Source organism: Salvia splendens, chromosome 1 (genome assembly GCF_004379255.2).
Source record: "Salvia splendens isolate huo1 chromosome 1, SspV2, whole genome shotgun sequence".
Classification (NCBI taxonomy): domain Eukaryota; kingdom Viridiplantae; phylum Streptophyta; class Magnoliopsida; order Lamiales; family Lamiaceae; genus Salvia; species Salvia splendens.
In genome coordinates, this window is record NC_056032.1 from 46,695,773 (window position 1) to 46,712,245 (window position 16,473).

General features: G+C 37.2%; 3 protein-coding genes across 7 annotated transcripts; 2 read left to right on the forward strand and 1 right to left on the reverse strand.

Moving 5' to 3' along the window:
* The first annotated feature begins 261 nt into the window (after positions 1-261).
* LOC121756744 (syntaxin-22-like) lies at positions 262-1,928 on the forward strand. 4 transcript variants are annotated; one of them, XR_006041115.1, is made up of 4 exons: positions 262-506; positions 973-1,130; positions 1,210-1,310; positions 1,657-1,928. XR_006041115.1 is itself a non-coding variant. In XM_042152170.1 (4 exons), exons 1-4 carry the CDS (start codon positions 483-485, stop codon positions 1,720-1,722), a joined length of 345 nt encoding a protein of 114 aa, XP_042008104.1. In that variant the 5' UTR covers positions 262-482; the 3' UTR covers positions 1,723-1,928. The 4 variants fall into 4 exon arrangements, 2 of the variants coding, with proteins under 2 accessions (XP_042008104.1, XP_042008103.1); XM_042152170.1 differs by having other exon boundaries at positions 977-1,130; XR_006041114.1 differs by having other exon boundaries at positions 264-390.
* Positions 1,929-2,579: 651 nt separating this feature from the next.
* LOC121756702 (probable magnesium transporter NIPA8) lies at positions 2,580-7,028 on the forward strand. 2 transcript variants are annotated; one of them, XM_042152166.1, is made up of 14 exons: positions 2,580-2,819; positions 3,092-3,332; positions 3,914-4,001; positions 4,086-4,147; positions 4,306-4,391; positions 4,490-4,563; positions 5,253-5,355; positions 5,482-5,610; positions 5,688-5,787; positions 5,881-6,000; positions 6,250-6,340; positions 6,424-6,487; positions 6,555-6,651; positions 6,733-7,028. In XM_042152166.1, the coding sequence occupies exons 2-14, from the start codon at positions 3,240-3,242 to the stop codon at positions 6,955-6,957; spliced, it is 1,332 nt and encodes a 443-aa protein (XP_042008100.1). In that variant the 5' UTR covers positions 2,580-2,819; positions 3,092-3,239; the 3' UTR covers positions 6,958-7,028. The 2 variants fall into 2 exon arrangements, with proteins under 2 accessions (XP_042008100.1, XP_042008101.1); XM_042152167.1 differs by lacking the exon at positions 2,580-2,819 and adding an exon at positions 2,839-3,021.
* A 2,072-nt stretch (positions 7,029-9,100) lies between these two features.
* On the reverse strand, positions 9,101-16,160 carry LOC121756780 (acetyl-coenzyme A synthetase, chloroplastic/glyoxysomal-like). Its single transcript, XM_042152171.1, has 18 exons — positions 15,482-16,160; positions 15,245-15,388; positions 14,997-15,152; positions 14,783-14,905; positions 14,534-14,702; positions 14,233-14,315; positions 13,807-13,908; positions 13,638-13,726; positions 13,428-13,518; positions 12,953-13,066; positions 12,574-12,650; positions 12,349-12,427; positions 12,200-12,268; positions 11,073-11,248; positions 10,881-10,937; positions 10,043-10,133; positions 9,824-9,922; positions 9,101-9,469 (listed from the first exon to the last, which is right to left on the reverse strand). The coding sequence occupies exons 1-18, from the start codon at positions 16,052-16,054 to the stop codon at positions 9,284-9,286; spliced, it is 2,478 nt and encodes an 825-aa protein (XP_042008105.1). The 5' UTR covers positions 16,055-16,160; the 3' UTR covers positions 9,101-9,283.
* Positions 16,161-16,473: the final 313 nt, after the last annotated feature.

Sequence of the window (16,473 nt, forward strand, 5' to 3'; positions counted from 1 at the left end):
TAAGCTCTCTAGAGATAAAATGTCATATAGCAAGTCTGTGTTGTAAGCTGTAATCCCAGATCAAGCAATACAATCTTGCCCTCCCTTCTTCCCGTGGACGTAGATTTACTTCAGTAAATCGAACCACGTAAATTCTCTGTGTCGTGATCTATATTTTCCAGCATTCGTCACCATCAAAAATTCGCGGATTCATCAATCACCGTCTCAAATTGTTCGTCTCTCTCTCTCTCTCTCGCAATCATCACTCATTTTCCCTAATTTCATTTCCCCTCCTCTTCTCTACTATCACTATGCAGGCGAAGTACAAGGCAACGTATATTGGACTTGGTAAGGGACGCCTCTGCTAAGCTCAAGTCCCTCACTGAATCCGATCGCCCACACGACCTCGATGTATGCTGCTCTACTCTCTCGCTAACGATTTCAACCTGATTATACATCGAATTTTACCCTAGACCTGTTCTAATTCAATTCGAGCTTCGATCATGATTCTAGGTTGGGCAAAAGAGGTGATCATGCTACTTTAATGTTGAGTGTTCAGAATGAAGATGATCAATCATTCCTAAAACTACATTCTTCTTGTATATTGTTTTCAGTGCTAAATTCTGTGTTTGAAGAACTTAAAAATCTCTATTGCCAGCAATAATGTTCAACTAGCAAACCCCTTACCATGCTTCATGCTTCTTATACATGAAAAGAAATTTTAAATCGTAGAATGATTGGCACTTGACAAGTTCACAACTCCATTTTTTTGTGTGAATTTATGTAACTACTTTATGTTGGTTTCCCCAAATGAGATGCCACTTCAATATTAACTTGTACCACATTATTAGTAGATACAGTTGGAAAGGTAAAAAAGGTACTCCATTTGGCTAAGATTTTATAACCTCATCAACTTTGTAGCATGAGGATTAAATTTTCAAAGTTGTTTCTGCTGGTATGGCAGTTGTCTGTCTGAGAAATCTAATTATCTAGACAGGAGATTCGGTTACTGGACAACGACGTTGCATTCAATGAAGCTGTAATTGAGGAAAGAGAACATGGAATTGAAGAGATTCAGGGCCAAGTTAGAGAAGTAAATGAGATGTTTAAGGACCTTGCAGTTTTAGTTAATGAGCAGAGCAGGGCTGTTGGTAGAGCTTCTAACCTGACAAACTCTTGCCTTTGTAAACCATTATGTTTCATGGAGCATCTCTCTTTTGGTTTGAACAGACGACATTGAACATGGTATCGAGGTTTCTGCTGTCTCAACGACCCAAGCTAAGCTGCAGCTCTCTAAGGCATCAAAAAGTGGAAATTCTAAAACCTCTTGGGTGAGTGGAATTTATCTTTATAACAGTTGCATTTGTCACTTGAACCGGATTGGTGATTTGACCCAGAAAATATAGAGAAAACTGATTTTTGTTGGCTATTTTGTCTGAATGCCCTTATGGTATACAAAATACAATGATAATCTGCTTATTCATTTGAGTCAGAATTAGATAATCTGCTTATGTCTGCCAACTTGAGAAATGAAGATGGCCTAATATTTGGAGGGTGAGGGAGAAGGGGTCAAGAGAATGGGGGCTAGCTTCAGCAGAAATGAATCTTGGTTCATAAATGTTTAAATAGCTATGCATGTTTTTATTACTATATTACTCATTTTGGCCTCTTTGATAGTGTTGGTGGATGCTGGCAATTATAGTGATCATCATCCTGGTCATACTACGCGTTCTTTTTCTGTAGCATGATTTATTCATCGTCTTCGGAGCTGCAGACCTCTTCTTTGTTCGAGCATATGCTGTATATATATAGATTGCATTGTGTAAATTATTAGATTTTTCTAGTCATTTTTCTGCTATCTATGTTATGTATATATACTACTTTCCAGTTGCGTTTTAAGGTGGAGTTTTATTAAATGAACAAAGATTGAATTTGTATGTATATTCTTAAATTTGTCACAGTAGAATAGGAGAGAACTATATAGTTGATACAATCCTTGTGCAAAATAATTTCAACTTTCAAATGATTCTCTTTTATTGTTTTTAGATTATCTTGTTTCTCATCTAAAATGTGGTTTGTTGTGCATATATATTTATAGTAGTACTCGAGGGAATATAATTACAGAAAATTAAGTCGGTAAAGAAAATAAAATTCTATAATGAATTAAACTAACCTTTGATGGCTGTTATTTAGATATACCAATAGAACTCTATGATGTATTTGTAAATGTTTAATGAAACACTATAATCTAGTTTAAATAAATTACTATAGTACTCCTCCTATCAAATAGATTTACTACAATCTGATTAATAAATACTCCACATTCCTATAATATTTGACCATCAAATGAAGTAATTCTTCTAAATATAGTATATGATTTATACAATTAAGTGATTAACCTATAAATTGAATTTGTAATCCAGATATTAGATATATTTATAGTAGTTTATATTTATAATCAAGATTCGAGACAGTGTTTTTATCCCATCGTGATTGCATTATTAATTTTCATTTATAAATATGGCAGTTATTGCAAAGGAGGTATTTCAACTCTTTGAAAAAACAGTTTATAGTTGGAAAGTCCTTTTGTAATTTGTACCGACCGACAGTTGGCACGTTTATTTTTCATTTTGAATAAAATTAAATGAAAATGGAAAAATAGTGGACGCTTCTTCCTCAGACACGACGGCCAGCTTGAGCTGCCGTTTAAGATTTGCGCAGCCAAATTCTCTCTCCCATTTTGAAATTCAAGCTTTGTTAATCTCTCCTCCGCCGCCCTACGCCGCGCGGTTTGGTTTTCCTGCAGTTTTTGTTCACTCATCGCCCTCTCTTTTGATTTGGTATTTTTACTTTGTTGTTTGAATTCCGTTGTTTTGCAATGTTCATTGTTCTAACCACATTCCCCGGTTATAGCCCCTTTTCCTTTTCTAATCTACAATGCGCATTAGGTCGGATCTGAGGGAATTTAAATTTCAGCTGCTTCAGTTACACATTCAATTTCACTTTCCCCAGTCTCAGCCGTTAAATCATTTGCAGATCAATGTAATGTGGATTTGATTAATCTTCCTGAGATTAGAATCTGAACTGTTTTTTTGTTTGATTGATGGTGAAGGTACATCCATCACCAACCACCACTCTCGGCTTTGGCGCAAACTGGAAGCTGCAAACGAGGAATTTTTGAGTGGATGCAATTAACATTTTGTGATAAATGTGGCTGAATAGCGTCACAGTTTCCGACTTTATTTGAACACTGCTTATCAATGGGGGAGTGGGTTGTTGGAGCGTTCATCAACCTTTTCGGCAGCATTGCAATCAACTTTGGAACTAATCTCCTTAAATTGGGTCATGATGAGGTGCCATGGGATTTTCATTTTTTATCCCTATACTGCTTGCTAATTATTTTTCATTTCCCTACTGGGGAAAAGTAGTCAAAATAGATCCTTCCTTCTTCCATCAAGACTTTTTCCTTCTGCGGCCAGCAAATTTAGTCCTTTATACTATTATGGGAAATGGTCAGTATTGGTTATGTGTGTAGAAGAACTTGTTGTGGTAAGCATTACATATACATCAATGCAGCAGATATCAGTTTTGGCCTAGTTTTCTAATGATAAGGATCTTACTACTAAATCTAGGGGCTGATGCAGCAAATGCATTATATAGTACTAGTGCAATATGTAAAAGTAATGCTGTGAGTCTACTATGGAGCTGGACTGACTAACAGGGATGTCCTTAGGGCCATAATTGGTTGGTGATAAGGCAAGATGAGATAGAAAATGATGTTCTAGAAATTTTACTCATCTATTTCTGATGCTGGCATCTTGTGTTAGGATCTCTATACTGGCTCATTTTATATTATTAGATGTCCTTGCTATTGCCTTAGGTGATTTCATGAAAATGTTTTTTTAAGAGGACTTTTTGTAATTTTGTTTTGTAGAGAGAAAGACATTCTAGTGTTGCCAATGATGGGACAAATGGGAAAGCTTTTACAAAGCATATTATACACTTCCAGACATGGAGAATCGGTACTATGAATTTAAGGTCTATCGTTTTGAGTAATGATCATTGGATCTTATAGCTTACTATCTTGTTTTTCTGTTAATATGCAGGGATTATCTTTTTTATTCTTGGAAACTCTCTTAATTTCATTTCATTTGGCTATGCCGCTCAGGTGAGTATCATAAATCAAGCTGCCTCTTTGTATCAACCATTGATATAGATTTCATGTACTCCATCTTCTAGTATTTAGTTATCTTGACTGGCCAGTAGACGCATATTGCACCATTGGTTTGTATGTTAATGTCATTTTTTTATTTATCTTTTCTGCAGTCCCTTCTTGCAGCTCTGGGATCTGTACAATTTGTCTCGAACATCGCATTTGCCTTTTTCGTGCTAAATAAAACTGTGGCTGTCAAGTATGTTCGTTTCTAAATTCTTAAGCTGGATTACACTTCACTCTGACCAAATATCAGTTTTTTTTCATCTTTTAACACATATTACTTGTGTTTTGTAGAGTGCTCATAGCCACAGCCTTCATTGTTCTTGGAAACATCTTCCTTGTGGCTTTTGGAAACCACCAATCACCTGGTATATCATCTGAGAATGTTAACGTCTAACTTGAATTCTCATTTGTCACGGAACTTTTTCTTTTTAAGTATCCAAAGCTCTAGTTTCCGACTCTCAACTTGATGATCGAAATTGGAATGGTGGATGTCCAAATTTTTTGGTTGATTACTTTTATTTGGTTGGTCACAAGACACAAGTACATATGAGAGAAAATGCATGATATTGATTCATATTAATTTGAATTAGAGTACGTTGATCAAAATTTGAAAAAAAAAAATTGTGAAAAGAAGTATCAATTTTCTGTATCACAATAGCATCTCTTTGTAAACTTCTCCAATAATCACCAGACATCACTGATCTTCACTAGTACACAGTATGCACATTTCTTGGTCCTTTTTACTACATGCAAAGGAAAACGAAAGCAACTTTGTGTTTTCCCTTCTGAAATGGGTTTTCAGCTAGTAAAGTTTTTGCAAAATATGATATTCAGATGTATTGCTACAATAGTGATATTTCATGTGTTACGAATCAAATAGAAGAGGCAGTAGATCACATAGTTATGAAATTGTTGGCCTTTTTCTATATATTACATGTCAAACCAGTTACTGCAAGCTTACGATTAAAGCTCCATATAATATTTTCTCAGTTATGAATCATGCATATTTTGGTGAACTCAAAACTTTTGTTCTGTTGCTTTTCTCTTCAACCAGTTTATACACCTGAGCAGTTGGCAGAGAAGTATGGCAATACCACTTTCCTGATATATTGTCTGATTCTGGTTATCGTTGTTATCTTGAGTCACTCAATGTACAGGTGAGGCTACAGTGAATTCTGTATAATGAAATTAAAACGAAAGCTTCCTCTCTGATCTATTTATATGGTTAGATGGCCACCCCTCTACTTTCAATCCTTGTAATCAGTCAACTGTGGAAAATGCAGGAGAGGAGAACTGATGCTTGCTATGTCAGGGCATGAAATCAAACCCTACTGGCAAATGCTTCTTCCACTTTCTTATGCTCTTGTTTCAGGTGCTATCGGATCATGTTCGGTACTGTTTGCCAAGTCTCTGTAAGTTGTGTTACGGTATGCTCCTCCATATATAACCTGTTTAAAATTAGCTAAATTCCTAATTCTTGCTTTTGTAGATCAAATCTTCTAAGGTTGTCCATGTCAAATGGGTATCAGTTGCATAGTTGGTTCACTTACTCCATGCTACTATTGTTTTTCAGTACAGCTGGATTTTGGGTAGATATCTATACCTTCTAATTTTGTAATATGGTCAAAATGCTTGGTATGATATATTTTCTAATTTTTCGTACTCTCTAATGATTTATACAGATGGCAAGACTAAATGAAGGATTGTCTCTGTTTGATGCAATACTCATTGTCCCCATGTTTCAGATTGTTTGGACATTTTTCTCCATTTGTACAGGATTTGTATACTTTCAAGAATATCAGGTGTGCATACCTTATCTTACAATAGGCTCTTTTAAAAATTAATGTTAAGAGCTTGAATGTCAAGTAAAATGTTTCACCAATTGCTCCTAGAACTCAAATACTATTAGACTTTATGTTGCCTTGACATAAGACTTGTAATGAATTTATGTCTGTAGACATTTGTTGGTGTTAAAAGGTGCTCCTGGTTAACTTCCAATTATTTTCACTAACAGAGAAGGGCATGGTTAATATGTGATCTATTTCAAGCAGGTATTCGATTCATTACGAACAACGATGTTCATACTAGGAATGGTTTCTGTATTCATAGGCATTTCATTGCTGGCACCTGATGAAGTAAAAGGTAATGTCAATGATTAATGGTTTCCTTGAATCATCCCCCCACCTGTCGTTTGAATATTAATAAGCAGGGATGGATTTTTTCAGGTGGGGATGTCAAAGATACACCACTGGTCTCTGTAACTACAGCTCATCCAAATGATGGAGACAGGTAATTCTGCAATACACTTAGATGCCCAAGAACTTGACATGTACTCACTATGTGCAAATAATTACAGATTTGCTGCACCCTCTGAGGAGTCTTCTATCAAAGACTTGAGATCACTCGTGCAAACAATGCGGATTAAACTAGCGAGCTTGCTTACCAAGACCAAGGTTCCTGAATTTCTCGATTTTGAACCGGATGCGGAACTTAGATAGAAACTATATGGAAATTAAATTTCTGTTTTGGTGCAGGGTGCTTGCTCACTACCGTTTGGTTTGGGAGATGAATCGATTAACGCATCGTCAGTTCTTGTGATACCCATGGTTTCATCTAAAATAACTGGCTTCAGAGGGCATGTAATTGATAGGAACAAGTTCTTCTCTTTTAGACATCCTGGTTGGAGTAGGATTGATGAGGAGGATGATGATGAAGCTTTATTGGAGTCATCAACTCTACTTCCTCACAGTATAAAGTAGGAGTAACATACACACATATTGTTAATCCCAGATTGATCTCTCTATGTACCATATTCTGTTCTTTATGAATACTTATTAGTATAAATCCTCAATTAATACCTCATTATTTGAAAAAACTAAACAAAATCACCCAATAATACTGTCATATATGCTGCTGGCAACTTTGAATACATGCAGGATACTTTTCTGTATCCCATTGTCTAGCACAAAAAATTGGAAGTGGAAACTTAAGAATACTACTACTACTAGAGAGAGAGAGAGAGCTAGCCTCCTCAAGCATGGATCCCCTCCTCAGATTGTTGCTTCTGCAGCCAAATCTGGTGATGAAATCTTTGGATAAAGAGGTCAGCCACCTTGTCTATATCATCCTCCAATTTGAATTCCTCCCCTTTCCCCTCCTCCTCCTCCTCCTCTGTGTAAACGTCATCGTAGTCGTCTTCCATATCCATGGTGTCCTCAATCTCCTCTGCTACCTGCACCACGCTTGCTGGTGATGTAGCAACAGAGTTGCTTAGAGGGAACTCTGGATCACCGGGTAGGAGAACATCGTCATCCTCCTCAACTATGTCGAACTGCATTCCTCCGATGGAAGAGGTGGCGGACCATCCTCTTGTCCCGCAAGAGAAGCGATTGTATGATGAGGTGAGTCTCTATGGCTCTCATCCTGTCTTTGATTGCCATTACTTTGGATGCCACCATAGCCATCATCTTCTTCAACTTTATACCTGTCTGCACTGTTTAAAACATTAGGCTATTTGTTGGTGTGATCACAATCTCACCCGTAGACGTATCTTGTTATATCCAAATACGTTTTTCCCTGTAACTTGACTGATTTCCTCAAAATACTTGCCAATTAAGCGTTTCTCCTTAACATTTGAAAGAATTTCTGCAGACAGCTCAGAAGTCAGCAGACCCAGCAAAAACATTAGGCTGGCTGGCTGGCTGCCCTCCTCTCTCTCTCCCGTGTTTTTTGGGAAGATCAACAGTGAACTTGTGAAGGACTTCTCTAGCATTTCCACTCAATGTGCCAAAAAGTGTGCCATTTCCATCCATGACTATGAAACCAAATTTGTCATCAGATTCCAACACTTCATTCAGAGCTTCAGTGTGGAACTTGTTATCACACAGCTAAAGGGTTCGAAATCAATTGTGACCTTTTTCTCCTTGCCATCATCGGTAACAATTGTAGAGAACCAAGCCATTTGGAGGAACCTTATTATACAGTTTTAGTTAGCCTCTGCTGGGTTGAAGTTATGGCACCAAGCACGGATTGTCGATTCACCCTGCTCTTAATATTTGAAACCGTTCCATATTCATCGACAAGCATCTCAGCATCCTGATGAGGTGATAAGCTATATCATGCTGGTTCCATTGCCTCTACCTGATTCCAATGCCTTGATCCAGTTTCTTGATTTTCCATATCTCAATATTTCTGTCAGACTCGACGTCCGCCATTTCCACTATAGCCAAGAAAGAACAAGTAAATCATTCACATATCAAAAGTATAGCCATCAATTGTCATACAACCAATCATCCATGGATTCTTCTTTCTAACTTCTGAAATTGACTGGAAACACAATAAACTTTTCCAAATTACTAATCTCAAAACAGCACAATTTGAAACTCAAATCATGATATACACATATAAATATATGCATGTATAACAACAAACAAATTTGAATCCAAATTAGACGACAATTTGATTTGAGGCAAGCTGAAATTAGATGGTTTGAGAAAGTGATGCGTTTTGAGGTAAACATGGGGAAAAAACAAAAAACAAAAACTCGCATCCAATTCCTCCTCCTCCTCCTCCTCCTCAAGTCCTCGTCCTTTCGATGTTTTTCATGTTTCAATTTTCTCTTTGTTGACTGATCAACCAAGATTAATTCACCATTATATGTTTCCTTGGTTTTTTTGCTATGTTTTGGCTTTGAGAAGCAGTTCTTGACTGTGATAACATGAGGTGCAGATGTTTATAAGATCTATCCAATTCAGAAATTTCATTCAGTAAGAATTGTAGGATATGTTTTGTCTCAATTTCCTCAAGCATATTTTAGAAATTTTTATTACACTAAACACAAGCATCCATGTTGTGTCTCATCCCAGAAATCTAAGTTGTCCATTAGGGAGACCAACTGCCAAATTTGATCAATACGACTTTATTCATAAATGTAAAGTAACACCTAGCAATCTAATTATAGGAACAAAGCTGCTCCACTATATTTATTGGTGGCCCCGACAAATTTACACAAGTCATATGATACAACATATGGTAAATTGGTATAACAACATTGATCCTGTAGTAAAATGGTAATCATAACATAAGTCAAGAATCAGCAAGTGCAATCAGCTGATCGACAACTCCAGGCTCTGCGAGTGTGCTTGTATCACCAAGCTCGTCTAACTGTTGCGAAGCAATCTTCCTCAAAATTCTTCTCATTATCTTTCCGCTCCTCGTCTTTGGTAGACCGGGGGCCCAGTGGATTCTGTCCGGAGCTGCAAAGGCTCCAATCTGAAATAAATCACACATTTTAATGTCCAAACAATAATTGCAAGATATAACAAATACTCTCTGTATGCTCCCAATCCCCTCACTAATAACAGCTCTCAACATCCTTTCCCCAAAGCAAATGCAGTAATAATCAATCATATTATGAATTGATAAAGCACTCTACTTTAGATATTTGATTCATATCATTCATGTTATGTTTGATTATAGTTATTTGATTGATCAGCTACTTGCTGTAACCATATGTCTAAGCAGCTTGTATGTAATCCTAAAATTCAACATCAGTATAAAATTGAGTGTATCCATGAACTCAACTTGCTTCTTCTGCACACATGATAACTATATTGTTCCACATACCTGCTGTCTCACAGTCATAATGAGACTTTTCCGGAGATCATCACTGTAAGGAACACCTTCCACTAGAGTAACAAATGCATATATGCCTTGTCCTTTGACCTAACATCATATTCAAAACTAAAATAATTAAAGATGAGCCTTGACTCAGAGGCCGAAGTGTAAAGAGAAGTGGAAAACTAATGATGTATAAAAGTGACATGGAGTGAGCTATAACTTTACCTCATGCTCAACACCAACAACAGCAGCTTCAGCACACAGGGGGTGTGAAACTAAGGCAGATTCCACTTCTGCAGTCCCAATACGATGCCCGCTGCATGTTATAGAATAAAGCTTGAACATTTATTCTGATGAACTAGTTAAACCATCAAATTAAAATAAAGTCAAGCCTGATTAGTCAAGTTTGTTTCATTTTTTATTCAAACCCATTGAGCGTAGAAACTGAGACTTCTTTGCAGTTGTTTACGTCCTTTGTATCTATCATAGGAAGGAAACACCACATGTTTGATGGGATAAAGTGTTTTATTTCATTCAAATGTAAAACAGACCTTGCAAAAAGTCTGTCTGGATACATTTCTGTCTCAGACACATAAACAACCAAAATTTTGTTGAGATTTTTTAAAAGTTAATATTAGCTTGACTCAGGAAAGTTCTCTAGCATATATCATAGAGGATTAGCCTCTCCATAAATCATAGGACCATGAAGTTCCAAACTTCTTACATACTCATATGTTGTTACTTGTTAGATAAATCTGTCCTATTGAAGAAAAACACAAAGAGATCCAAGCATGGTAAATAGAAAATTGAGAAGAAAAACTCAAAAGATCAAATAGGAAATTGATGATGAAAAATGAATAGCATGCATGGTAAATAGCAAGAAGAGGTTGGATTTAATTGAATAATTGATTGTCATAGTAGGGTAAGAGTTGACAGATCTCTAATGCCACAATGGACCCGATAAGGCCGCCATATCCAATTCGATGATCATAAGTTCTCTGTCGTTTAATGTTTGAATAGTTTACCAATTTTAAACATAAGACAAAAAAACGAAGAATAGTACCTGACGTTAATAACATCATCAACTCTGCCAGTGAGCCAGTGGTAACCATCCTTGTCCCTAAATTTCCAGAAGAAAAATAAACAAACAAATTCAGAGAAGACGAGAGAGAGATCGAGAGATAGAAGAGGGAGGGCATTATTTATCTCAGTTTCATTTCTAAGACCTTTTGCTTATTTCCCAAGAAAACACTACCTTCTGCAACCATCTCCACTGAAATAATAGCCAGGGAAGGCACTGAAATAAGTTGTTTCATATCTTTCATGGTCTCCATAAAGCGTTCGGAATGCACCAGGCCAAGAGCTTTTAACACACAAATATCCACTACATTCACCTTCAAGTTCAACCCCCTTTTCATCCACTATGACAGGCTGCACTAACAAGTATTAAGGCTTAAAATTTAGGGGATAACTGAGTGCTTTGTCAGTTTGTCACTATAGCAATTTGGAGCTATCACCAAACGACGTCCCACAAAGTAGTTTAAAATTTAAATGAAACCATAAGGCCCATGTATCAGCAAACTTACTCAAGAAACTACTCCCTCCGTCCGTGAATAGGAGTCCCGTTTTTCTATTTTAGTCCGTCCGCAAATAGGAGTCTCAGTTCATACTTACTATAAATTGTAATAGGATCTCACATTCCACTAATTCATTCTACTCACATTTCATTTAAAATTAATATATACAAGTGGAACTTTTTATTCCACTAACTTTTTTCCACCCACTTTTCTTAACATTTCTTAAAACACGTGCCGGAAAGAAATGGGACTCCTAATGGCGGATGGAGGGAGTATCATTTAACAGTAACAACTTTCTATTGCTTGCAACATAATACATTACTCTGGGAAAGTCAAACTCACCAACTAGGCTTAAGTTCAAAAGCTTCCCTCAAGATTTTAATACTGTATACTACTAAAGTAGGATTAACTTCCAAAAAATATACTATTTATAAAGCAATTAATATTAATCAAGAGTAAATTTCATTGAAAGATTTCGAAGGCTTTACTTTGAGTCTGATAAGATAGCCATAGCACCAATTTTTTACTGCTCAAATTGTGGTTGACCCATTAAGTTTTGATTTAATCTCGTAACAGAACATTGTAAAACAAGACACAGATCAACTGAAAATATAACAAAGATTAAGAAAACAATAAATGTAAATACCACAGTGCAGCATCACCCAGCATTCTCTGAATCATTATTTTAATAATACAGGTAATCTTTTGTTGAATACATTCAAAAATATAAAAGTACAAGCACAAGACAGGACAGGACGAGACAAGTACACAGGCATTATTATAAAATGAACCTGCATTCTATTACCTGGACCCCGAAAAATGGGAAGGTAGCAGAACCCGGTTTCTGAGGCCAAGCACCCGGTAAAGGAGTGATCTACAAAGTAAAAAAGGTTAAATTTTGTTACAAGTAGTGTATTTGCAGGAGTATAGAATCAAATGAAAAAAAAAATCTACCAGGAAGCCACCAGTCTCCGTCTGCCACCAAGTGTCAGAAATGGGGCATCGTGAGTCTCCAACCACATTGAAAAACCATCTGGTTGTATGAAGATAAAAAAAAATTCAAGTTATATAAAGAGAACAGCATGCATATAAATACCAGAACTTAAATCCATCAGAGAAAGTTGCTATTAATCATCAACTGGGCAAAGGCATGGAAAGATTTAAGAATATATAGAAAACCTCCATGCGCTTGGATTGATTGGTTCGCCTACACTGCCAAGGACTCGCAAGGACTTTCGTGAATATCGGGTGACAAGCTGCAAGATTGGCATAAAAATCAGCACTCCTTCAACACATATTTATCTGTTATTATGTTCATTCGTCTCATTGTTTATTTCTTTTTGGAAGTTTAAAAGGCGATTATCCAATTTTCAGGAGCAACCAATACTTCAAAAATCAAGGTACCATAAATAATGTTGCAAGGGTAAACCTTGAAGTTCTGATTTAATAACTTGAAGTATATAGATAATATCCAGTCACTTTTCATCACATATTGAGGTTGTGAAATAATATGCAGTATGCTGCACTAAGAAAAAAAAGGATGATCTGGTAGTCTTGCCTCATCTCCTTCACGCATCAATGATCGCACCAATGTCGGAGCAGTGTAGAATATAGAAACCTTGTATTTGTCAACTATGTCCCAGCAACGTCCAGAATCAGGATAGTTAGGAGCCTGCAGGTTCAGTGGCAGTTTCAAGATGTATATCTTTTATGTCAGGCATGCCTACATATGACTCCAGCCATGCTAGACCATGAATTAAAATTTGCAGTCCACACCAAAATAAGAGAATATCAGATATGACAAAAATATGTCATAACCTTCCTATGAGTAGAATATTTTTAATAGTATAAGAAACCTAAAGATCCATCTGCATATATGTAACTATTGTAACAATGAAAATTTTATTTCTGTTAGAATGTCATACCAGGATTCATGAAGAATCCACATCACAATATTACAGTAAGCCATTTATCTTAGATACCAAGCCGAGTAAAGTAACATATAATTATCTATGGGTACTAAGAAAATATACCCCTTCAAAGACGACAACAGTTGCACCATTCAGCAGAGGCCCATAAGTGACATAGCTATGCCCAGTAATCCAACCACAATCAGCTGTACACCTGAACGATGAAACACAGGCCGGGCAGAGAACACGTGAGGAAGTTAGTAAAATAGGGTAGCACCTCTGGAATCGCAAATTAAGGTGACAATGAAAAAATTAGTTCAAATTTTGGCATACCAGTATACATCAGATGGTTTATAGTCAAATGCATACTTAAACGTTGTAGCTGTATACACCATGTACCCTCCAGTTGTATGCAGAACTCCCTTCCAAATCAACATACTTTCTTGAGCAAGTTCATGCACAGACAAAGTTTACAATATTTTACAATTCCAAACTTTAATACCTTGGGTTTTCCGGTGCTCCCACTGGTATAAAGCAAGAAAAGTGGATCTTCTGCATCAACCCACTCCACATCACAAGAAGTCGTATACTTAGAAAGAACGTCCTGCAAAACATGAGAACAGGAATTGTTGCGTGGTGAGATGCATCAGTTATATAACTCTACATTTTTGTCAACTGGACTTTGCAAGTACCAGCAAACCTTGATAAAAAAAAATATTCTATTTAAATAGCAACAGATCATACTTTCTTTTGATCTTCTACTATATCATGTTTATAATTTGAGATGTAATAAAAATATTTAGCATTGAACTCTAGTCAGATAAGTACATAGATGCAAATATTAAGTTTCATATAAACAAAGTTTCCCGTCTGCCGATTTTATGTACATAAGACTACATGAACTTTAAGGCTCATTTTGTCAACCCACCTGCCACCAAATATCTCGTCCCTCGACCCACTTAGTGCTTTCCTTCTCCAAGGCAAATTCATTTGCATAGGTCAAGCAAACATCTGCAGAACAGGGAGTTTATGAATATCACAAGGAACCCAATTGCCATATCAATTAATCAACATATAATGCATGTGAAAAATGTCAGCCACGGCTCTGTGATTCAGAATGTTATGGTCGTCCAATGAGTTTTACACCATTCCCATCCCTAACCAATAATAATTATCTTATCTGAGGAAAGTCTCTAGTAATAAAAAAGTTAAAAATTCGATATAATTACCTACAACTGTGCCATTCTTTGCAGAGTCAACTAGTGCCGCATCAACTATGTCTTTTAGATGAATGACTTTGGGTCCTCTTTTTACAGCATTGCAGGTTAAAACAACCTTTGGTTTGCAGTCCACAATCCTTTGGGAAAGAGATTCGGATGAGAATCCAGCAAATACAACCTGAGCAAACAAGCAGGTAAATTTCTCGGCAACTCTGGAGTTCTAAAATGAAGATGCTAGTTGCTATAAAGAGGCAATACCGAGTGAACAGCACCAATACGAGCACAAGCAAGCATAGCTATAGGCAGTTCCATGAGCATGGGTAGATAAATCACGACGGCATCACCCTTTCGTACGCCAATGTCTTTCAAGTAATTTGCAAGCTGTCAGCATAAAAGTTAAGTGGGAACGTCAAGCTGCTAATATTGCAAGTTGCAACAGCGCAAGAGGTCGAGTGAAGTGAACAATAATAACCTGGCAAACATTGTGGAGGAGTTGGTTGTAGGTCAGAGTGGCATCAACACCGAGCTCGTTCCCTTCCCAATAAATGGCAATCTTATCTCCGTTTCCGGCGGCAATGTTAGCATCCAAACAGTTGTAGCATATGTTGGTGATCCCGCCCTTGAACCACTAACCCCCAAATATAACCAAATGTTAACTAAAACGTAACGTGCAGAAAGCAAGTAAAGGAAAGCAAAGGGATGTGAGATGAAATGACAAACCTCAATATTGATTCTGCCCTTGCCAACATCCATATTCTCAGAGTAGACAGGACTACCCCATTTTTGCTTCCAGTAGAACTGTGAAGCAATGTCGGACCAAAATCCGGCGGGATCCTCAATGGACCGGTCGTACATTTCGAGATACTGCAAGGAAAATCCGATTAAGTTAATGTTACAGCTTAAAAGTAAAATAAATAATAAAAAAAGAGCTAAATCAGAATGTGCGAGAGAGAGAACCTTTCCGGGGGAGGGAACGTGAGCCTGTGCAGAGAAATCAGGATTGGGGATGACGAGATCGTCTTCCTCGGAAGCAAGGGCATCTCCGAGCACGACGGCATTCAATCGGGAGATTTTGGAGGGCGGAGCTGCTACGGAGCTGACGTGGCGGAGGCGGCGGGAAGATCCGGCGCCGTTGGTGAGCGGATCGGCCATGGCGCGAAATCGGGGGCGACTGGAGCGAAGGTTGACTGAGGCGGCTGCTTGTTTGGACTTCGGAAGTGAGGACTCAGAATCATTCCAATTCCAAATATTATTACTGCTACTATTATTATAGGGAAAAGGATGCACCAAACGCGGCTGATTTTCGCGAATTTTAAATTGGGTAAAAATGTTACTATATGAACAGGCGCAGGAAGACGAGATATCGCTTGCAATTACGATAAAAGGAAAATGTGAATTGGTAGCAATCCTAGGTCTACTTGTACTAGCATGGTGACTGGAAACAGTTAATAATTGAGAATAATTAATTGTACTAGTACTATTCTGACGAGGAGAATTGGAAGTTCGGAAGCAGGCGGCGGCGGCGGCCATTTTTTATGCGGTGGTGGCTCCGTCCAAGTCTACTGAGAGAGAGAAGGAGAGATTAGGGAGGCTTGGGTTTCATCATCGTCATGGTCGTCAATTCAATTTGTCATTTAGCTGCAACACCTCTCCCCTTTATTTTCACTACTGCTACCACTATGATTACACTTATTTTTGTCACTAATCAAATGTAATATTCCAAAAATAATTTTACTAGTATTACAATTTAATTCATGAAAACAACTTATTTACTACTACTCCGTATTTTTATTTGTAAAATTATAACTATATACTACTATTACAACAGTATAAGTTTTAAAACAACAATGCTACTAGTATTTATTAGTAGTAGATTCCTCTGCACATAGGTTAGTTTAGGTATACTTTATTCAAGTTGAGATCGACACCAATGGTCAATCCCCACGTGC